The 24,639-nt window shown below is 35.4% G+C and overlaps 1 protein-coding gene across 2 annotated transcripts in view; it reads left to right on the top strand.

The window, feature by feature from the left end:
- Positions 1 to 24,639, top strand: part of LOC145678411 (zwei Ig domain protein zig-8-like) — a 998,947-nt gene that overhangs the window by 883,910 nt on the left and 90,398 nt on the right. For both annotated transcript variants that reach the window (XM_081748532.1, XM_081748533.1), the window contains one exon: positions 16,999 to 17,167. In XM_081748532.1, coding sequence (XP_081604658.1) covers positions 16,999 to 17,167 — 169 coding nt within the window. The remainder of the gene's footprint in view (positions 1 to 16,998; positions 17,168 to 24,639) is intronic.

The following is a 24,639-nucleotide window of genomic DNA, read 5'->3' as shown; positions in this document are numbered from 1 at the left end:
TGCTGCAAAATTTCCTGCACTGAGTTTCAGCACAGGAGAGGGGGCTGGATTGCTCTCTTCAGTAAAATAAAGTAGTATTCTTTTGTTTGTCCAAATCTGTTTTCAATTTATATTTTAATATTCAAAATCTACTTCATATTAGTATTCAAAGTCGAGTTTTCATTTCTGTCATATTTTCCGTTTTCCAATTTCCCGTTGCTTATTTATTTTATTCAGGTTTATTTTCCTTTACAATTAAATTAGTTAACTTATAAACGTAATTAGTTATCATTATTGTATTTTTCCTTGCATTAATTATCTTCCGCGACCCTATCAGTCCAGGATCTATGATTCTGTAGGAAAGTTTGAGTATGGAGAATTTTTCTTCATAAGTCTTTATAGTCTGGAGGATCCGTAACAAAATATCAAAGAATCGTGCAATTTATGATACAAGCGTCAAATTTTACACACGGTTTATAGACATCATAAGAAACAATTCTAGGGGTGGAGCCCAAAAATATCACGTGATTTCGTTGAGATAGCCGCCATATTAAAAATGGCCGCTCAGTACATATAAAATAACATTTAATTGTATTGTTTAACATGTTAATGCATTTTAATTTTTAAATTATAATCTATTTTCACTTTTATTCTCTTGATAAAGGTCATTTGACACTTGGCCTGGTAAAATGTTGAATTTAAATGTTTAATTTTGATTGATTTATTTATTTTTATTAGTTGTTTTACAGTTATTTTGACTGCTATTTCTTTCGTCTTTCAGCGTAACCCAAATTTTGTTTTCGATTTATTTCAGAATTGAACTGTAGCTAAAATGAAACGAAATTTCAAACTAATAGACAATACTGAGGTTTCCAAACCACGTGATGAAATCACAAACTGGGATCTTTGTCTTTTTTTGCCAAGAAGTAACAAAGGAGAGACTGACCTGTCCTGGTGATTTTGCTGGTAAATCATCAAATGAAGCTGCTGGGTATTCAACTATAGCAGAAAATTTAGTAAAATTTGAAGAAATAGAGTCACTACCTTCTAGGTTTAACATAAGAAGGCTGGATGAAGGACAAGGTATTAAGCAAACATATATGGATAAAAAGGCAAAATATCATAAAAGCTGCTCTCTGAAATTCAATAAAACTAAATTGAACAGGGCAATTGAAAGAAAAAAGAAGAAGAAAAGTGGAAGTCAAGATAAGTCAGACATATCTGCATCAAGTGAGAAAAATACCAGATCAAAGGACACACTTTCAGTTAGTCAAGGCGGGTGTACATTGTGCTTCTTTTGTGACGAACCAGTGGATGAAAAATCACAGTCATTTCGAAAATCACGAACACTTAAAATTGATAAACGTGTGAGATCATGTGTCCTTTACTCTTCAAGACCACAAATTAATTGCAAAGCTAAGTGCTGGTGATATGTTTGCTTAAGATACAGTGTATCATGCAACATGTCTTGTGGCCCTATATAATCGTGAAAGAGATTTAAAATTAAGATCAGAAGAAGAATACGCTCATACATATGAAAAAAAACGCATTAGCAGAACTTTTAGTGTACATTGAAAGTATTCTTGATGACGACGAAATTGTCCCTGTGCTGCAGTTGAGCCATCTCAAGAAACTCTATTGTCAGAGAATTGAGCAACTGGGCGGTGACCCAAGTACAGTGCATTCAACGTGGCTAAAAGAGAAAATACTTAGTCATTTTCCAGAACTTGAACCCCATGGCGCTGGTCGAGAAGTTTTGCTTGTGAGAAACAGTGATATAGGAGAGAGCCTCAAGAAAGCCTGTTCTCATGATTCTGAGTTAGATGCCATTGTTTTATTTTATGCTGCAAACATAGTAAGACGAGATATTTTTAAACATCCCCAGTTTCAATTTAAAGGGTCATTTGAGGATAAGTACCAAGGTCCTAACATTGAAAACAAAGCGGATTATATGTCCCAAGTTTGTCTCTCTCTTTCCAGCTTTTATCCTTTAAGTGTTTTAAAAAACGTAGAAAAATTTCACAGCATTTAGTCCATTCTCCAAATAGGGAAACGCCGCTACCCCTTTTCGTTGGATGTATGATTCACTCATATACAAGATCAAAACAAATAGTTGGTGTGTTGTTTGAATTAGGACTTAGTTTATCTTATGACAGAATTCTCTGCCTCTCAACAGAATTGGGTAATTCTGCTATAATTCATTTCATGAAAGTAGAGGCAGTAGCTCCCTTGCATTTGAAGAAAAATGTTTTTACTACAGCTGCAATCGATAATATAGATCATAAACCTTCATCTACATCATCTAATACTTCATTTCATGGAACGGGAATATCACTGTTTCAGCAACCAGATATTGAAAATTTGGGTGAAGAACAAGTTGAAGAGCGTGTAGTGCACAACGGAAAAAAGTTGATGAAACTCCCAGAGAGTTACACCTGATGTTGAAATGATTATGCAGTCATTGTGCACTTTCTGACACCAGAAGTTACAGATTCGTTTGTTGACTATGCCGAAAAGTTCATAAACATGATTAGAAATCGATTTAAAGGACAAGTAAAACGTGTTGACGTAGTGTTTGATAACTATAAACCAGATAGCTTGAAGAGTTGTGTTCGTGAAAAGAGAGGAACAGGCATTCGAAGAAAAGTTGAAGCGAATAAAAAGGTGCCTAAAAACTGGAAGGACTTTCTTAAAGTTGATGAAAACAAAACAGAATTATTTCTTTTATTGGTCAAATTTGTAAGTTTAGCAGAATATCCAGGAAAAGTTGTTGTCACTCAAGGAAACTGCCGTTAGTTCACAACTGCGGATTTAAGTCGAATAGTACCATGTTCTCAAGATGAAGCAGACACAAGGATATTTTTACATGCAGCAGATGGTATACTAGACAGGTATCGAAATACACAAGTTTGTACGGTTGACTTAGATGTGGTTGTGTTGGCAGTCAACCATGCAGCTAAGTTGGAATGTGATTGTTTGTATGTATTGTATGGATCAGGAAAACATATGCGTTACATCAATGCTACAGCAATATCAAAGGCACTGGGAAGTGAAAAAAGCTCTGCAATACTTGCTTTTCATGCTTTGACGGGAAGTGACATTACATCTAAATTTGCGGCTAAAGGTAAAATATTAGCTTGGACAGCCTAGAAAGCTTATGATGAGGTTACGTCGGCATTTCAAGTATTATCAAGCGTTCCAGATGTAGAAACCGTGAAGACAGTGTTTCCAATTGTTGAAAAATTTGTTGTATCGCTATATGACCATTTCAGCATAGATAATGACATAAATGTAGTAAAGCAAAAGATGTTTACACGAAAGAATCGTGAGCTTGAGCTTATACCTCCAACTCAAGATGCTTTGCTACAGCATTTACTTCGAACAGCTTATCAAGCAGGACAGATTTGGGAAAGATCACTTGAAAAAGAACCTGAACTTCCATCTCCGAGTATTTACGGATGGACACAAACCGAGGAAGGAAGATGGATACCTCGTTGGATAACAACTCCACTAGTCAGTGAGTCTTCAAGAGATATATTGAAATGTAATTGTTCCAAAGTGTGTTCTGGAAAGTGTAGCTGTTTGAAAGCTGACTTACCATGTACAGCTCTTTGTAGATGTGAAAGATGTGAACGTTGAATATAGGTACACGAAAAAAGACTGTAAATTCCAATTTTACTCTCCTCCATGTTTTAACATGATGTAAAATTCTCAATTTTGTTGTTATGTGATATGTTTTATTGTACAGTTTTGGTATTGCAGAAATCTTATATTCAAACTTCAATTTCCACAAGCTTGATGTGTAAAGTTAGAAAGATAAACTTACACTACTTAATAGTGCTATGAATTCCATTCTCTTAAGTCAAGAACAGACCGTCTGATAGTATTTCTAAGCGTGTATTTGCAATTAGTCACATGAAGAACATATATTTTGATACCCATCACTCTATAGTTATAGCTTTATTTTAAATCTGGTTACATTGGGCGCCATGTTGAAAAATAGCAAACTAAATAAACTAAATTACAAACTAAAATATACAAATGTGTAAACTGTTCATTATTTGGTCAATAATAATTAAAATATTATTGTCATTTGCACATAAAGAGAAAAATATAAGCTATTTTTGAGAAAAAACGCCTTTACGAGATTATTTTTTCAATATGGCCGCCATTATGACAAGAGCGCCAATTTCGATTGGCTCCAACCCTAATATTGTTGTTTACACATCAATTATTGTGTACTGTAAATTTCATACTTGTATCATAAAGTGCACGATGATATGACCGATCCTCCAGACTATTAGTAGGAGCCTTACTAATTACTTTTTACTTGGGTGGACATCCGACACCTGGTACGTTTTCCGCGTATAACGTCATCAAATTTGGCGGCTACTTAATTATAAAAATGTTCAAATCTAGGCTAACATTGGACTGATTAACATGTAATTTCGTTCTTTTCATTCAGAATTGCTTAGCAGGGGTTCTAGTACGTATCTTTTTACTAAGATGAATACCCGATATTTCTCTGGGATGACGTCATCCAAGATGGCGGCTGCTCAATCACAAAAATGTTCATATCTTGACTAATATTGGACTGATTAACTTCCAATATCTTTCTTTTCTCAAGATTTGCTTAGTAGGGGTTGTAGTAAATATTTTTCTTACTAAAAAGAACATTCAACACATTTCTCTGGGATGACGTCATCCAAGATGGCGGCTGCTCGATTACAAAAATATTCACATTTCTGGTAATATTTTACTGAAATTAACACAGAATTTCATTATAATTTGTCATTCCTGTTCAACAAATGTTGTTGTAACTAGTTTCAATTTAGGTGGTTATCCGACAAATTCTCCACATGTTACATCATCCAAGATGGCGGCTACTCAGTCACAGAAATCTTTATATCGCTGGTAATATTGGACTAATCAACATGAAATTTTGTTAGTATGTTGTAATTACTATTGGTGAAGCGAATATCTCTAAAGTCGCAATTCACTTTAATTCTAATATAGTTCCAGATAAGCTAAATATGCACTATTTAAATAGTATTTATAATATATTAAACCATTTTTTAAAATCGCATTTAATATTTTATCATTCTTAAACTACATTAATATTCAACAGAGACATTCACAACAACACATATATCTATTCCTCTTATTAATATCGAGGACTAAAAATCGAACTAATTTTTTAATCCAGTCAAGTATGTGCACTATCAAATACTTTTAACTGAAATACGTTGTAACACAATAAATAATTAGTAAGATAATAAATTTATAAACAGTTGCGTTCATTCTGATTTTATAAATATTAATAACATAATATTAATAGCCTTATCTAAAAATCAATCTGTTTACAATATGAGGTGCATCAGAAGTTTTAAATTGTACTATATAAAAAACAGAATAAAATATACTTCACTGAATATCACCGCCAAATTTTTAAGATTTTATCTTAAAAGGATTTTACAAATTGAATGCGACTCTTTTACACTTGCGAAAAGGAACAACATATTACCATAATTTTTCTTACAAATGGATGAGAATTTTGCACATGTCAAACAAGTACATGCCACAACAAATTCATTAGGATACTTCTGTTTTTTTTTTTTTTTTTTTTTTTTTTTTGTTTTTTTTCATCAAACAATCTTCTGTCACTTCGAAACCAAAATCCCAAAGGTCTAAATGAACAATTGTGTCATCAATACAGTGAAGTTGAAGGTATGTATAAAAGTAAGATTTTAATAAGTGTCCTTTAATACTCCTGCTTGTGGGTGGCAAGCCGTCAGATGTCTTATTTTCTTTTCCATGATGGGACCGACAAACTCTGAATTCATCTATAGATCGCAGTGGGGTCGTTTCTTCAGTACCTGTACTAAATATTCTAGGCTTTTTTCCACACCATCCCAGTCAGTCAAAATTTTCCAAATATATGTTCTATGCAGAATGAATAGCTGCTTTCTTGGTACGGAAATTACTAATGCACGACCCTGACAGTGCATGGATAGTTGGAAGCAATTTGGAAAGGTCTTCTCCCATTTTTCAGTAAATGGTATGAACAGGCAAAAGTCGTATGTAATCAACTATTCGATTGCGCACCCACATTTCTTGTAAACCAATTCGATGAAGAGTAGGCCAATGCTACAATGCTAATACATTATGTCAGTGTCAGCACTAATGACAACAATTTTAGTGAACTCACACTGGGATACATGCTTAGAATGAAATATCATTCTACAGTTAGCTTTCTCTACTAATAAGCACTTTATTTCTGGATTATTAACTTGCATTCCATTTTTCACAGATGTACAGGCGAATATTATCTCATCGTCAGTGAAGCCACTAACATGTGGTTGGTAGCACATGGTGCTTCAATCAAAAAAGGTATCAATATTTTTTTCAATTACCTGTAGTAATAGCAGTTTGCTCCTTGACGATTCTCAGAAACTATTAAGTTATACGAGCAATGGAATGTCTTCGCAGATGTGAGCTATATGTATAACAGAAGCAATATTTTACTATCGCATTCTCTCGCGTTCTTTGGTGATAGTTTGTGGTGCTATCAAACACATAATGGACCCTTCATAGTTCTTCGAGATGTTCTTACGTAAAGTAAGAAGAAGCTACTAAACTAAAAGTTTTCTTGTCAGTTTTCATCACTTTTCAGGTAGAATTCATAACATGCACGAAGTAACAAGTTTCCCAATCCATTTGGAACATGAGATCGTTACTGTGATGCTGAAAAATGTTCTTGCTTCTTTCAGTAACGCTCTTTTTGTGGCTTTCTCATAAATCTTTCTTCATCGATGAGTAGAAAATTATTTAAATGTGCAAGTGAAATCACATATACAGTAAAATCATTTAAAAATAGCCTTTAGAAACTCAGCTCTTGGACACTCAGTAATTTTATATTTCTAGTGTAACAAGGTTATGTGATTTTTTTTTTTGGTTGCAAATAACACACAAATGATGTTTAGAAGTTTGAGGATTGTGGTGACGTGCTCGTTTCTTTGAGGATTTGCAAACAGTTTCCTTTCCATTTGGTAAAGAAGTATTTTCCATAGTCTCACTTGTTAATCTTTCCTTCTCCCTTTCAAGCTGCAAAAGTGTCTTTTTATACTGTCAGGTAGTTACTGTTTGTAACATGCATTATTCAGATTATAGTAAAATAGTGTTTCCACATTTATAGCGCACAAACGTTTACAAACAATGTAATTTCGCACTTGACCAGCTGCCTTGACATTTACTCTGCCATTTTCAGTAGTTAATACACTATGATCACTTAGCATCCATATTTTCATTTCAAAAGCCTGAGGGAAAAGGAAAAAAACTTAACATCTAAATTAAGAGGACAGTTGAAGTATTTTATAGATTTATACTTACTACTGCAACAGGTACGAAAAAAATAAATATTTGATTACGTCATGCCTGGTAAATGTTTTGAATTAAGTTAAGTTAAGAGTACTTACTACGTCACCTACTGTTTTCCTTGAAAACCGAAACAAATTTTCATGTTGATTAGTTCACTATTACCAGCGATATAAAGATTTCTGTGACTAAATAGACGCCATCTTGGATGATGTTACATGTGGAGAATTTGTCGGATGACTACCTAAATTGAAACTAGTTACAACAACATTTGTTGAACAGGAATGACAAATTATAATGAAATTCTGTGTTAATTTCAGTAAAATATTACCAGAAATGTGAATATTTTTGTAATCGAGCAGCCGCCATCTTGGATGACGTCATCCCAGAGAAATGTGTTGAATGTTCTTTTTAGTAAGAAAAATATTTACTACAACCCCTACTAAGCAAATCTTGAGAAAAGAAAGATATTGGAAGTTAATCAGTCCAATATTAGTCAAGATATGAACATTTTTGTGATTGAGCAGCAGCCATCTTGGATGACATCATCCCAGAGAAATATCGGGTATTCATCTTAGTAAAAAGATACGTACTAGAACCCCTGCTAAGCAATTCTGAAAGAAAAGAACGAAATTACATGTTAGTCAGTCCAGTGTTAGCCTAGATATGAACATTTTTGTGATTAAGTAGCCGCCAAATTTGATGAAGTCATACGTGGAAAACGCACCAGGTGTCGGATGTCCACCCAAGTAAAAAATAATTAGTAAGACTCCTACTAACGATTTATGAAGAAAAATTCTCCATACTCAAACTTTCGTACAGAACCATAGCTAGATCCAGGACTATATAAAATGGGCTGATTAATGGCGTACTCTCCGATCCAATTTACACCCCTGATACAGTTGTTAAAATTAATCGGAATTTTCTAACTTTTCTTATTACAGCCCAACTACACCTATCAGAATCGATTTTTGTTAAAATAATGTATCGTATCAATTTTCATTGTTTCTCTTTTCTGAATCAACGTGAATAGAGCTAATATTTAGTTACAAAATAATGTATTTTCTTATATCTAAATAGAAGTACCTGGCACGTTAATACTGAAACTTTGTTAAAACACTTGCTTTACCAAAATGAATTTAACCAGTAAACAAGACATGTTGTTTATCCAGCTGAAATTTGCAATAGGTCTACTGTTGACTGATTAAATGATTATCGTTTAGCGTTCCCTTTCATCAGCGAGGCTTTATGAGACGTGGAGTTAAAACTCATAGAATCCGAACCACTGTCGTTCAAAAGTCTCCCACCGGGAATCGATCACCAAATACATGCTTGCTAGCCACTAGACCAGCGGTAAAGGCTTGTAATAATGTTGTTCAATTATTTTTATTAGGAATAAATTATAGGTGATTTTATTGTCGTTTAGTCAACGTAACGATGTCCAAATTACAGTATGATATAGTGATTGTGAATGTGATAGTGCAAGTATTGAACCATTGATGTGGTCCACAATCCAGCTTACAACCTCTGAACTCCTGTCACCAAGTCAGCTTGCGTTTGCACACGGCAACGATAATATCGGTGGAAGCACCGATAATGTCGGCGGTGAAATTGACTTCAATATATTCAAATCGTAGCTTGCACACGCCACCGATATTATCGGCCGATCCTCCGACACGCAGATACTGTCAGCCAAGCCCCCGATACTGTCGACGGTATCGCCGACACCGATTTTGTCGGGGACAATGTTTTCTTATGATTGGATGCACACGCCACCGATAATGTCGGCCGGCCAGCGGGTTAGATGAAGAGAGTGAGTGACAAGGCGCTGTGTATTTTTGTTTCGTTTTTTGTCTTTGGAATTTTGTTGTTTCCATTTTTCTATTACAATTGTATAATAATATTATTATTATCTTGTCCTATAAACAACTTCGGAACAGATTATTTTTTTTACAGTCTCTGTTTTGGAGTAGCTAATTCCCTTTATTAAATAAGTATAAAATGTGAGAAGTCTGAAGAGTACTGGTTTCCATCTAAATAGCTATAACCAAATAGAATATAGGAAATTTAGATAACCAATTCCTTGATTATTTTCCACTACTTTTTTATTTTTGTTCTTTCTCTCTCTCTCTCACACACACACACTCTTTGATGGTATATTTTTTAATCTATTAATGCATTTAAATTTTAATACATTCTGGAAATTAATTTAAGCGTAATTTTCAAAGTTTGATACACAGAGAACATAAGCATATGGAAAAAATCCTGATTATTATTACTTCCTTTTATTTTCATCAGAATTGTGTGCAGATCACTTTTCCCGGTCCCACTCAATAAGCAATGATTGAATAGAATATTTGTTGACAAGTCAAAGTAGAATTATTATTATTTTGAAACGAAACCAGCACAATCAAACACTCTTTCCAAAGCTCCAAGGACAAGTTACTCATTTGGAATTTTCTTGATTGTGATCTCAACAATAGGGATGTGACTTCATGCTTCACTTGTTGCAGATTTTTTCTCTCACTTCCAAAAGTATCCCAAATCCCCCATTTTAAAAAAGAATTTGTGGAATGGCAATTGAAAGCAAAGACCAAAGCTATGTATCCAAGTTTTCCCTCTCCTCTTTGTACCGTGATAGACCCTCTGATAGAGTTCTGCAGTTTAGCTACAGGCTACAGTGACTGGATAAAAAGGTTGTGTATTATTGCATTCTTACCTTTCTAGTTTTGCTTAGATTTTTAGAGATGGCAGGAACTTTTCCATTCGATATTTTATCCCTTATTGAACTTGTGGAATGTAGACCTTGCATATGGGATAAGATAACAGACTCTTTCAAGGACAGAATTGAAAAGCAAAATGCATGGCGAGAAGTTCATGCAAGCCTTGTCTAGGATTTTGAGTTCATGGACAAAAAGAAACGAGAAACGACAGGTATGTATGCAACAGCGCAAATCTGTCTTCAACATTGCGGGAGGGGGGACGGGTAAGATCGTTCCCATTCTATATATATAGCGATGTTCAAAATATTTCTGTAGTCGAGAAACGATGCTGTGGAGGATCAGGAGAGCAGAGTTGTCTTCAACATTGGGAGGCGGACAGATTTTAGGCTTATTCTGAGTGGGCATTAATTTCATCTCACTTTCCTTTCTAGCGATCGGACACAAATAATCAAATTTCTCTCCCAAAAAACACATTTCAAATCGGATTATTGGGGGGACTCCAGTTCCAAGATTGGAGGGGACATGTCCCTTTCATTCCCCCGGGATTTGCGTCAGTGTATGTATGGAGCAATGTAAAACAGAATTACTAATTCGAATCTTATCATTTAATCTACTATGACATTAGTGTAAATTGCATGGAAAACAAAATAATATACATACAACGCCAGCATCGATGTTCCTAGCATCATTGAACCACAAGGATTGTATCGAAATGATGGTAAAAGACCGGAGGGAAAAAGCCTAGCAATACAGAGAGGAAATGCAGTCAGCATTTTAAAATCCTTCCCATCAGTACAAGAGCTGGATGAAATTTTTTACTTAAAATAAGTAGTATAAACATGGTGATGGACAGCGATTTGTTTTTCTAAGTTTATTTAGTAAATCCGTTCTATTTCCCTTTATATTTCTTCGCTGGCATTATATTCTTATTTCAATTTTTTATCATTAATTCCGAAAAGATTTGCCTAAGATATTGAACTTAGACGGACTTCTTTCTTTTTTTTAAATTTATAGTGCAAACTGTGGTCTCCAGTTCCTGTTCTGTGTTCTGGTAACATTGAATGTGTTTGTCGTTGTCAAAAATGGAGTGCTAGGTATAGAAGTGTGTGATAAAATAGATTTTTTTACGTTTATCAGATGTTTAAACATGATATATGCGACTGGTTCACAAAATGTAATTATAATGTATATTTCATAAAAAATAAAATGAGTATATACATACAATATGTAACAGTGTTTCAACAAAAATTAAAACTAATATAGTTTGCAATGTACCGCAGCATCAATTCTCATCGAAACGAAAATAATATGTTTACGGCATCTATTTAAAACGGTACTGTTAAATCTAACATGTTTAAGCATAGGCCTATTTTTTCTAAGTTTTGTACTGTCCTCCACACCTCTTCAGAACAGTTTTTGTAGTCCTTGTTTTAAAAAATAATTTTCCCATTTTTTTTATTTGTTTTCATATATGGAGAAGATTTTTGTGTGTGTGTCGTTTTCTTCGCTCATCACCTGCAACGATATTGTCGGGGCTTCCACCGATATTGTCGGCGACGTGTGCAAAGTACGCCGACTCCGACACCGATATTATCGGGGCTTCCTGCGATTTTGCCGGTATCGTGTGCAAACACACTTAACTTTAAGTTTCGTTGTATTGCCAAGCCCCGAGGCTCATTCATTGTCGTGCTCTGTAGATAATAGCTATGTATCCGAGACCATGCTTCGAAACCATACTTGTAAATTATTTTCAGTCTTTTATCAAAATACTTTTGGCTTACGGTCCAAAGCCCTATCAAATAACTATGATGTAATTTCAAACACCGAAAGTTTTTTTTTTTTTTTTTTTTTTTAACAGACTCTCATATTGATGGACAATTCTTTGCTAAAAGATACCAAGTTTTTCGTCAAGACAGAAATCTTGGACTATCAGATAATTCTAAAAGAACGGTTGTAATCACTAGCGCAAATCCTGGGGGGACGAGGGGGACATGTCCCCCCAATCTTCGACCTGGAGGCACTGTTCCCCCCCCCCCCCAATAATCTGACGTGAAAAGTGCTTTTTGGGATAAGTGTGATGATTTGTGTCCGACTGCCACAAAGGAATGTAAGATGAAATTGATTTCTCTTGGCTTTTCCATTTTCTTAAAAGAAAAGATCCTATTCTGTAGTATTTCAAACAGAACTTCGTGCTGTAGTGCGTTTAGTAGTCACATCAATATGTATTAATTCCACTTCCGGTACTTGGGCACAAATTGCAATAAATGCCAGAGGAGGATCTGTCCCTCTCCTCATGCTGGAAAGTTGTCTCAGGTGTAGATACGGGCACAAGTTTCGGGGAAATGGGGGGACATGTCCCCCCAACATTGGAACTGGAGGCTCTCCCAATAATCCGATTTGAAAAGTGCTCTTTGCAGATAAGTGTGATGATTTGTGTCCCACTGCCACAAAGGAAAGTGAGATGGAGTTAGCTTCTCTTGGCTTTTCCATTTTTAATGAAAATGAAGGTGTGCGACTGTGCATGACGTAATCTGATGTGAAATCTTATCTCCTCCTCAACCCTAGGCCCTAGCACACGAAGAGTATATAGACTACCCAATGTCAGTAGAACCATCTTTCCAATAAATGCGCATTTCATCTATTTGTAGTATCAGCCTAGGCATCTACTCAAGCTTCGTAAGCTAACTTTATGGCCTATGGAACACAGAGGTTCAATGCCGCGTTCACAAAAGCTCTCCACTGACTTCTATCCTTAGCAAACTGGATCAAGTTTCTACTTTGTATTCCTATTAATGAGAGATCCATCTTAATAATGTCCTCCCATCTGCGCCTACGTCTTCCTAATGGTCGTTTTCTGTTTGGTCTTTCAGTCAAGAATTTCAAAGCGTTTCTACTTTCTTCCATTCTAGCTACATGAACTGCCCACCTAAGCCTCCTAGACTTGATGACCCTAACATGTTTGGTAATCCGTATAAATTATGTAGTTCCTCGTTGTGAAGTTTCGCCACTCCCCATTCCCGTTCCTCTTGGGTCCGAATATTCGTCTCAGGATCGTGTTCTCAAATACTTTCAGTCTATGTTCTTCCCTCAGAGTAAGCGACCATGTTTCGGAACCATACAGAACAACAGGCATGATTATCATTTTATATATTTTAAGCTTCAAATTCCTCGACAGAATTCGCGACGACAAGAGATTTTGAACTGAATAATAACACGAATTCCCTGTTTTTAGTCGACATTTAATTTCTTCATGAATATGATTTTTGTCTGTTAATATTGATCCTAGATATTTGAAAGTATCCACTTTATCGAAAGTATTATTTAATATTTTAACGCATTCATAATTTGCCGTATTACGGTCCCAATGCACTTCCATGTATTTAGTTTTCTCTGCATTTACTTCTAAACCCATGTCCCTGCAAGCGTTTAATAAGACCTCTTTTTGTTGTTCTTGTTTTGCTGGCATTTCTTTCTGTTGTTCTCCTATAATCCCCTATTAAATATACATCATCAGTTGAACAATAATGGCGACAAAGCATCTCCATGTTTCATTCCATTCTCGACGTGAAAGCTCGTGGATAAAAATTTTCCTACCCGGACTTTACTTTGGGATTCATTTAAACATGCTTTAATTAATCTAATTAGCTTTTAAGGTATTCTAAATTTTGTAAGAACGTTGAACAAAGTTTCTCTCCTAACCGAGTCGTAAGCGTTTCTAAAATCAATAAATAGTTGATGTACCGGGGTATTGTATTCTCACTTCTTTTGGAGTATTTGGCGAATGGTAAATATTTGGTCGATAGTTGATCGATTTCGTCTAAATCCGCACTGATAATCCCCAATAATTTCATCTACGTATGGGGTCAATCTTGCTAATAGAATATTTGAAAGGATTTTATAGGATGTTGACAGAAGAGAGATGCCTCGATAATTATTACACTCAGTTTTGTCGCCTGCTTGCGGATTGGAAAAATGATTGATTCTTTCCACTCTTGTGGCAATTCTTCCTTGTTCCAGATAAGGAGGATGCGTTTGTGTATCTTGTTCCACAATATTTCGCCTCCAGCTAAAATTAACTCAGCCAGAATTTCGTTTACACGCGGAGATTTGTGTTTTTTTAATTTCTTATAGTGATTTCTACTTCTATTGGGTTGGGTTCTGGAATATACGGTTCTGCGGTGTGTATCTCCCTTTCTCCACACACGTTAGTTTTTTGCTGCGTGTTAAGCAAATCGTCAAAGAAATCTTTCCATCTATTTAAAATGCTGTCTATATCGGTGAGAACTGTTCCGTCAGCTTTCTTTAATATAAGCACGAGATTGATAGCCTTTCTTATATTCGTTGATCCCTTTATACATGTTCCGAATGATTTTATTTTTACTATTATCTTCAAGTTCCTTAGTTTTAGCTTCCAAAAAATTGCGTTTCTTTTTTCTAAAAGTTTTGGAAGTTTCCCGCCTGATGTCTACGAAATTTTGTGTAGTTATTTCATTTGGATTTTGTAGCCAACGTAATTTTGCCTGTTTTCTCTTCTTGGTAGTTTAATGCATTCCTGGTCCAACCATGGTTTGTTCCTGCGTATTTCCACGTGTCCCAATTTTTCTTTTGAGAGAGGATGCTTCGTAACGAAAGAAAAGAATTCAATTAGTGTGGAATATTTTTCTCCATACTCCTAAGGTTACATCTGTTAACTAAAGAGAATATGACATGCGTCAGATTTCTGTAACGATTCCTGTAATGCTATTGAGATTATCATCATTTTGCTCAAATAAGAGTATTGTGGCGTCATACATAATTGATATTCTTTCTTCGTAGTTTTGGGGAAGTCATTATTTATATTATTATAAAACAATTTTAACGTGGATCTTTGTGGGTGCCTAATTAGAAATATACCAATTATAAATATGTATGTATTCAGATTTCAGAATTTGTTCAGGGCAGTGATTTGTAATACTGATATGTACTACTACTTCATCTGCATCGCCTAATATATAATATACTCTACAACAGGTTCACCTCAGATTCATCTACCGTAATATGAGTTTCATCTCCCTTCCCTAGAATAAGCCTCAAATCTGCCCACCTCCCAATCTTAAAGACAACCAATGGCGTATTTAGGATTTTGTTTCGAGGGTCTATGCCCAACACTAGGAAGGAAGTGGGCAATTGCCCACCTGAGTTTGAGAATTAAATATATTTTAATTTATGCATAAATTGAAGTTATAATGGCAAGAATTGCAAACCGATAAATCCTATATGATATGATACAAAAATTTACGAGTGAATCTAACCCTTTATTCTATTCATACAAGAAAAAGGAAGCATCCTCTTGGCCTACCTAATTTTCCGGGCTAATTATTCCTCCATTTTGATTTTTTTTTAAATTCAAACATTTCCTCCTTGAAATTTGAAAATTTTGAGTAGGAACCCGTCTGGGACCCTGTGGAGGACCCTGGGACAAATATTTTTACTTTCAATCATTCCACTTTCGAAATGATGATTCACTTGTTTTCCTGTTTTGACATCTGTTGCACCATTTCAGATTTATGAGGGTGGCCATAGACTTTACAATGGTGGCTTTGCTGACATTTTGACCGGCCGCCATTTTTCACATGGTAATTGTAGAGAGTAGAGACTTGTTTCGTCTTCGTTCATTTCCCGACAGCTTTCCAATGATATGATACTTGATCTTGTCACCATTTGCAAATTTTGAGTTGAACCCAGCCTGGGACCCTGCGGGTGGCCCTGGGACAATTGCTTTGATACATTGTACTTTTAAATGATCAAACATGTGTTTTCCTCTTTTGGCATCTGTCCTACCGTGTGCGATTTCTAGGATCTTGGAACGGATTTTCTAGACTCCCTGTATATTAATATAACTCGCCTAGTATATGCATTTGGAAAATTTTTATTACAGTTTCGTAATAGGTGTCATTAGTACTTTCGATTTGTGTATAAACCATCTTCCACTTCGATATATAATCTCCCTCTCTTCCCTTTGGTGTTACTCAAGATGGTCGACTCGAATCACAACAACGGTCGAAAGTATGAAAGGAGAAACGAAAGAAAGTATCAACTAAAATAAAGAAACAAGACTGGAATGGACGAAAGAAATAAAAAAGAACGCAGTTCTTATATTGAATGAAATTTGACAAATACAGTATTATTTCTGAATAAAGAACATAAGAAAATGGAAAGTCAATGAAATTCTTAGAAATTATAAGGATTATTATCATTATATTGCGAGCGGTGATAATGATTAGAAATAATGTAAGTAAAAGGCTAATAGTCACCGCAAGGAACAAACCTCATCACTAGAAAGTACTTTCGAAGAACACCGTCAGCCTAGACACACTTTAATCCTTTTCGAAGTGTACCTAGGCTGATGATGAAGGCGATGTTCTTCGAAAGTACTTCCTAGTGATGAGGTTTATTTCTTGCGATGACTATTACTTACATTATTTATAAGGATTATTATTGTACGTGGAATGCGAAAAAGTAACAAATTTATTTCAGAGGGACTTAAGCCTGATAGCTCTCCCTAAATACACCACTGCTTACCACAATATCTAAAGAACACAAAAAATTCAAGAACGAGATACATAATTCTTTTTGTAGATATACGTAGATTATTATAGTGTTTTTGAATATTTAGAAAGTAGGTCATAAAATGTACGTATTTTTAGTGTAATCTATGCTCCTATTATTTTATTGTTACTTTCAATTGGTATTTTGAGTACTGCATTTTACTTTTCATGCTTTGTAATTGGGTATATTAATGTTTTTGACGTGTCCTATATATTTGGTCTTTGTAACCCTTATGTAAAAAAAGGACTATCATAAACTTAGCTGAACTAAAGGAACACATTTTTAATACAAGTCTAATTTATAAATTAATTAACTTTTATTGAACATTTTTAAGGTAATCAGTTATGATTCCAATCGAGGAGGTGTGAGTGTGATAACTGAGAAAGGAGAAGTTACAACAAGTTATCTCCTAATACAGCACGCTGAGGTCTCAGATTCTGGGAAGTACTCTTGCAGTCCTTCGAATGCAGATGTTGCCAGTGTGAGAGTTCATGTGTTAAATGGTACGTAAATTTATATAATAACCAATAATTGTCAATATTCATGATTACTGAATAAGCTTAAATAATATATAGATTTAGTGGCTGACCGTAGGTAAGACCCTATACTTCTTAGAATAACATAACCTGAAAATCTATTTGGATCTGAGGAGTATCTCGGTTTGTAATATTGATTCGTATCACATACTTCCCATCTTTATCGTTAATTGCTTTTTGTATGAATAAATCGTAAAAAGTATACAAAATTGCGATTCATTCTTGGGAAATAATCTTTATTTTAACTTATTGCACGAGATGTGTGATATCATTACATGTCAATGATACCACACTGTAAATTCCGGAAAGAAAATCCAGCATTGGCGAATACTCATGTGAATAACAAATTTAATCACACAGAAAATGTGAGAAGTGTGTCCAAACAGCAATCGATTTACAGGTCGTTGACAATTCATACAGCAATTAAAGATATATAGTATAGGCAAATTAGGGTTGGAGATGGAAAAAAATATTAGAAAGGAAATATTCATTTAACACGTTCTATGGACTCCTCTGATACTCTACAGAAAAATCATTTAAAAAATCCAACGTGGGCAACCACCTGAAATGACGTCATCAATATGGCAGCCACACCACTACGACTACTTATGCTTATGCGGTAATTATCTCATTACAGAACTGAGATACAAACTTCGTTCTGGTGCCAAATTAAAGATAAATCATTATTTAAGTGATTTCAGCTAATATCGTTCTTAAGTGTGGCCGCCATTTGTAAATATGGCGGTTATTATCTTTAAAAAATATTTTTTCCGTTTCATTTTATTTGTTTTATAGTAGATTACCATGAAACTATCACATATACTGAAAAACACATCGAAGTAAACGTTATAGAGTAGAGTATCATCTTTCTAAGGATACCAATATTATTTCTGTATCTTAACAATTAAGCGAACTAGTCCATTTTATGTAGCGCAAGGTGTTGATTTTCCGGCAAAAAGGTTTCGAAAACAAACTTTTAACGCATTTTTAAACTGCTGAGACTCCTGAGAAAATCGTCAAAAATAGTAAATGGGCAACTATCTGAAATGACGTCAACAATATGGGGGCCATGCGAATACATTCATTTATGCTAATACGATATTATCTCATCACAGAGTCAAGATAAGAACGTCGTTCTGGTGCCAAGTTAAAGGTACGCCATTCAAATGATTTTAGTTAATATTGTTTTTATGTGTTACCGTTATTTTTAAATATGCCGAGTATTATCTTAAAAATTAATTTACTCAGTTTCATTTTATTTGTTTCAAATCAGATTACTATGAAACTACCAAATACGTACATACGAAATATTTTTAGTATTTTAAAGTAATATTGATATCGCTAATTTACTTGGGTTTGTAATGGCAAAAAGTCTGCATTTTACATTATGATATTATCAAACAATATTATTATTTAAAATAGCAAATATTAAACATTTTACTGTTATAAAATAACACATATTTAAAATTTTGTTTAACAACGTAATACATAACCCAACATACGTAACGTAACACATATATTTAATCAAAATTTAGAAGTCATTTAGTGCATTACAAATTAGATAACCTAGCTCTCTACAGTTGCGTTTTAACTGTTTCATTCATTAATGTTTCTAAATCGTTTAAAAGATGGTTTCGAATTTTTTCAATATCATAACAAATATAGTCGCCGTCTTCTAATGAATTTAATACTAGTTTATTTGTGCATGATTCTCCCGCACATTCACCACACATTGATGTGCAGTGGAGTTCTCCGTTTCGGCACTCAGTTTCTGGAACAGTCACTTTTGCATTCACACCGAACGAGATGCAGTAGATTATTTGGTGCGGGTGGCAAAGTCGATGCCACGGATATGTACTGTCTCGCCTCTATTTTCCATCCCCATTTGTCATGCGAAAAGTGATTTCTCTTAAACTCTTGTATCTGATGATGCACTAGAAAACTGCTGGCGAGCTCCTGCTGAACTTTGAAGGAGGCCTGAGAGATTCATGATGTAATTCGGTGTTGTTTTTTTAAGCAATAGTTTGGATATATTTCTTAAATCTCGTGCTATCAAGTCCATCTGTTATTTTTCCGCCGTACAATTTCATAATAAACGCTTCTCCAACGTAAATAAAAATACGTTTAAATTAATACAACGGAAATTTATCCTTTCCTAAAAATAAAAGAAATAAGTAAGAGGAAATGGTCTCAGAGTGTTATTGGGAAAACATTTGGAAACGCGACCCTCAAAAGCATAACCGAAGTATTCACATTAGATGCGTTATTTTTTTGACCATGATCGGTGATGGTCAAATTTGATTTCTTGGCTGTGTTTGACAAGAACTGCTCTTGTGGAGCGACACGACGTTCAATTCTGTTACTTTCAGTTTTGCACTATCTGGCCTCCCAAGAGTTCTTCGTACATGCAAAATATATTTTGTAATTGGTTCTTCATACCCGTTGAAAACACCAGCCATATTGGTTTCGTATTGACTGTTTATGTATTCGAGGTACCTATGACAAATTTCACCATAGATAGCAGGGCGGGGCCAATGTAGTTGATGTAAAAGATCACCATGATTGAGAAGAAATCGCGAATTCTTGGGAAAGGTATTGCTAGGTCACACATCTGGTCAATGAAATGTTTACCTTCGACTTCGTTCCTTTACCCAATCCAACATTGTCGAATAGAGTTTCGGATAAATGGAGATAATTCGTACCTCAGGGAAAGTACTTGCTCACTCCTTACAACACAGCCAACACGGTGAAAGAGTTGGTTTGGGCTGACTATCACCGGATTCTGGTCAAGAAATAACGTATTCTCCCTTGTCACCTAACGTGAATAATTCGGTTTTGCGTTTGATGGTCACGTTTTGAAATGTTTTCCCAATAACACTCTGAGAACATTTCCTCTTACTTACTTCTTTTGTTTTTAGGAAAGGATAAATTTCCGTTGTATTAATTTAAACGTATTTTTATTTTTGTAGGAGAAGCTTTTATTGTGAAATTGTACGGCGGAAAAATAACAGATGGACTTGATAGCACGAGATTTAAGAAATATATTCAAACTGTTGCTTAAAAAAAACTAGTATTAAGTTCATTAGAAGGCGGCGATTATATTTGTTATGATATTGAAAAAAATTCGAAACCATCTTCTAAACGATTTAGAAACATTAATGAATGAAACAGTTAAAACGCAATTGTAGAGAGCTAGGTTATCTAATTTGTAATGCACTAAATGATTTCTAAATTTTGATTAAATATATGTGTTATGTTAAATAAAATTTTAAATATGTGTTATTTTATAACAGTAAAATGTTTAATATTTGCTATTTTAAATAATAATATTGTTTGATAATATCATAATGTAAAATGCAGACTTTTTGCCATTACAAACCCAAGTAAATTAGCGATATCAATATTACTTTAAAATACTAAAAATATTTCGTATGCGCGTATTTGGTATTTTCATAGTAATCTGGTTTGAAACAAATAAAATGAAACTGAGTAAATTAATTTTTAAGATAATACTCGACATATTTAAAAATGGCGGTATCACATAGAAACAATATTAACTAAAATCATTTGAATAGTGTACCTTTAACTTGGCACCAGAACGACGTTCTTATCTTGGCTCTGTGATGAGATAATATCGTATAAGCATAAATGAATGTATTCACATGGCCGCCATATTGTTGACGTCATTTCAGATAGTTGCCCATTTACTATTTTTGACGATTTTCTCAGGAGTCTCAGCGGTTTAAAAAAATGTGTTAAAACTTTGTTTTCCAAACGTTTTTCCGCCTTTGATTGTAAAAATATTCTCACATGTTTAGTGTAATCTAAGTGCTGAGAAATCAACACTTTGCGCTATATAAAATGGACTAGTTCGCTTAATTGTTAAGATACAGAAATAATATTGGTATCCTTAGAAAGATGATACTCTACTCTATAACGTTTACTTCGAGGTGTTTATCACTATATCTTATAGCTTCATAGTAATCTACTATAAAACAAATAAAATGAAATGGAAAAATATGTTTTAAGATAATAACCGCCATATTTAAAAAGAGCGGCAACGCTTAAGAACGATATTAGATGAAATCACTTAAATAATGCTTTATCTTTAATTTGGCACCAGAACGAAGTTTGTATCTCAGTTCTATGATGAGATATTATCGCATAAGCTTAAGTAGTCGTAGTGGTGTGGTCGCCATATTGATGACGTCATTTCAGGTGGTTGCCCACGTTGGATTTTTTGGGATTTTTCTGTAGAGTATCATGGGAGTCCATAGAGCGTCTTAAAATGAAAATTTGCTTTCTAATATTTTTTCCCGTTTCGAGCCATTTTTGGCTCAATTTTCCTATGCTAATAGAATACCTACTGTATAAAAGACGTATCAGTAGAAACATCACTATTTCCATTATACTTTTCACATCAAAAATCAATTCTACCACATGAATATCTTATATGGGCTAAAACAGAATGAATACAGCTAACAAGGCATTTTTTGAAAACTCTTTGAGCCTACTAATAATGAATTTGTAATACACCATAATCCTTTCACTAAGAAAGTGATGTTTCACATGTACCGCATCGCTACCAAAAAGAAAACTATCTCATATGCAGGTGAATAGCTAAGCACAGTCATCAAGTGGAACGATATACCGTATATTAACATTATTAGGCGTAATTTTAACCAGACAAGTAGGTAGGAATTTATTTCGGGGTGGGGTTATTCATCAATATGAGGGTAAAATTATATTGAAATTTGTAAAATCACCCCTAAACTTGACTAAATTCACAGAAAAGTCGGTATTAAGGGGGTTCGAACCCATAAAACTCCTCTGCGTACACCCCTGACCGTAACCAAAAATCTGATCTCGTTTATGATTGCAAAACTCACTAGTACTGGAACAATGTCTTTTGATCCTGTGCGTGGACCATCATTCTAAAGTCGCTTTTTTTTACAGAGACCTGATTCTGTTCCGAGGGTTGTATAAGTACATCAGTATGGAGTTATGTTTGAAAACCATTCTGCTTCTGATCCTCTGAAAAAACTACAGACGTCCATTTGCAAAGTTGGGTGAAGAGCTATTGTTTCTCACACACGTCCTTTCGTTATTTTTTGATGCGTACTACAATGTTTTGGTTTGAATCGGCAACGGCGTATCAGGAGATATTTTTCTTTGTTCTGTAACACAATCTGTTTGTCTGCTTACTCGTTGTGATCTTTTCTTAAGTAGTAATCGTCAAATACGAGGTCGATCCGGGAGGCACCGTGAGCAATAGCAGTTGTGTAAGATATGTAAGTAAAATAAGAAAACTTTTTTGATCTTCAGGCATGATTTTCCTTAGGCAATTCATTACATCGTAGATGAAACAAGTATTTTCATTTAAGTTTCAACCACAAGAATGAATACTGAAACCCTTTCCTCTACCTCTCTGATATTTTTTCTTAACACGGAATTCATGGTTACTTAACAGCTTAAAACTGTCTGTTAAATCATAACTAAACAAACTGTGAATATCAAAATCACGAATTGCAGCTATATGAAATATCTTCCTATCCAATGTCTGTGAAGCGATAGTACATTTGCTGTTTTTCTTTTCCTTCTAAATGTTCTTGGGTAATGAGCGGAGTTCCGAAACTTCACAGAGTGAATTCTATACCAAATATTAAAATTGCACTGTATATTATAATTGCAATATACAGGATGAAAGATAAGTCGGTTAACACCCTTGTAGCACACGAACGGCTTCATGTTCACACTTGGTTTATGGTATATGTTGTTCGGGTGGGTAATGGACTATATTACACGACATGGTTGCCATGGCGGCCATTCTGGAAGCCGCCATATTGGATCCAATTTTGGATTTTTAAATGGGAAGGGGCCATTTGTAATATCATTTAAGAAGAGCTTGATCTCAGAGAAAGAGTGGAGCAGTTCATTTTCACTTACCTTTAGCGGTTAAGAAGTTTTTGCGTCACACAGGGTGAAGATTTGGCATTACAGCATGTACTCTATGCGCTGTCCTTCTTGAGCAAGACACACTGCAAGGTGCCTCTGTCAATCCGCATAGACTCGCAAAAAATTGAAATCTTTGAGTTTTACGTCCCACGATTATGCCGGCGAGGCTAAAGAAGACGATGATGATGAGAAATGAATGAAATGGTAGAATAAAGAAAGTAGGAAGTAACGGGAGAACCCCGAGGAAACCCATGCACACGGTGTTTGTCTACCACAAAGTCCACTTGGCGCGAGCTGGGATCGAACCAGGGACCATGCACCAGAGGTGAACGCTCTACCACTGAGCCACCACGGCCCTCTCGTGGACTCGCAACAGCATGTCGGGGTCGACAGTTTCACAACATTGCAGAATTCACTGCATCAGATGGTAAAATAGCGGATGGATTCTTGATAAACCAGGTTCTTCAGATGGCCCCGGAGGAATAAGCCTAGCGGTGTAAGATCCGGGGATCGCAGAGGCCATTCTATCAGTCCCCGTCGCCCTATCCAATGTCACGGAAATTAGTTATCGAGCCAGTGGCGTGAACATAACACATAGTGCAGTGGAGCCCTGTCTTGCTGAAAAAAGGATGGGAAATCACCGTCCTCATTCAAGAGAGCAGGGAACACATCATCCTCGAGCAGATCACGACATTTCTCATCAGTTAGGGTACCATGGATCATGTACGGTCTAATAATGTGCGTACTCAGATTCCACACCATCACGTTTTACGCAACCACCTCTTTGCTGTCTTGGCGCCAATCTGGGTTTGAGTCACTCCACAATCTGTGATTTTGTTTATTGACCTCTCCGTAGTCGAAATATAATGCCTCATCACTGAAAAGAACACGTCCTCCTCACACCTTTGTGTGGCCCATTCAGCAAACTGTACTCGCCTGTCTGGATCATCTTCCGTTAACCGCTGCTGGAGTTGCAGCTTGTATGGGTACCAGTTGTTCACATGCAGCACCCGTAGCACTGATCGCTTACTGATTCCTGTTATCAATGTCACAAGACGAGAACTGCGTTTCGGGCTTTTCACAACATCAGCAAACTCTTCTGTCGCCTTGTCGTCGGCAGTAGCGGTCGGTGGGCATCCAGATCGATCCTTGTCGTCCATCAAGCCCGTCTCATGGAACTTCTTTAACAACTTCGACACTGCAACGTATGAGATGTTCTCCCTCTCCGGATGAGATGCATTAAACTCAGCCGCAATCACCCTGGCAGATCATCCACCACTCTTATCCACGATCTCGATTCGTCCTGGGATTCTTAGCGACATCGCACATCACTTGGAACAGCAGAGAGAAACATGCTGTAATGCCAAATTTTCAATTTTTGTGACGTAGTAACTTCTTAATAACGGTAGGTGAATGTGGACTACACCACTGTTTCCCAGATATCGAGCTCCTTTCAAATGATTTCCCACATGCCCCCTTCCCAC

The sequence above is a fragment of the Thermobia domestica genome, chromosome 2 (assembly GCF_964235325.1).
Source record: "Thermobia domestica chromosome 2, izTheDome1.hap1.1, whole genome shotgun sequence".
Classification (NCBI taxonomy): Eukaryota; Metazoa; Arthropoda; class Insecta; order Zygentoma; family Lepismatidae; genus Thermobia; species Thermobia domestica.
The sequence above is the reverse complement of the archived record's forward strand: the minus strand, read 5'-3'. Positions and strand labels throughout refer to the sequence as shown.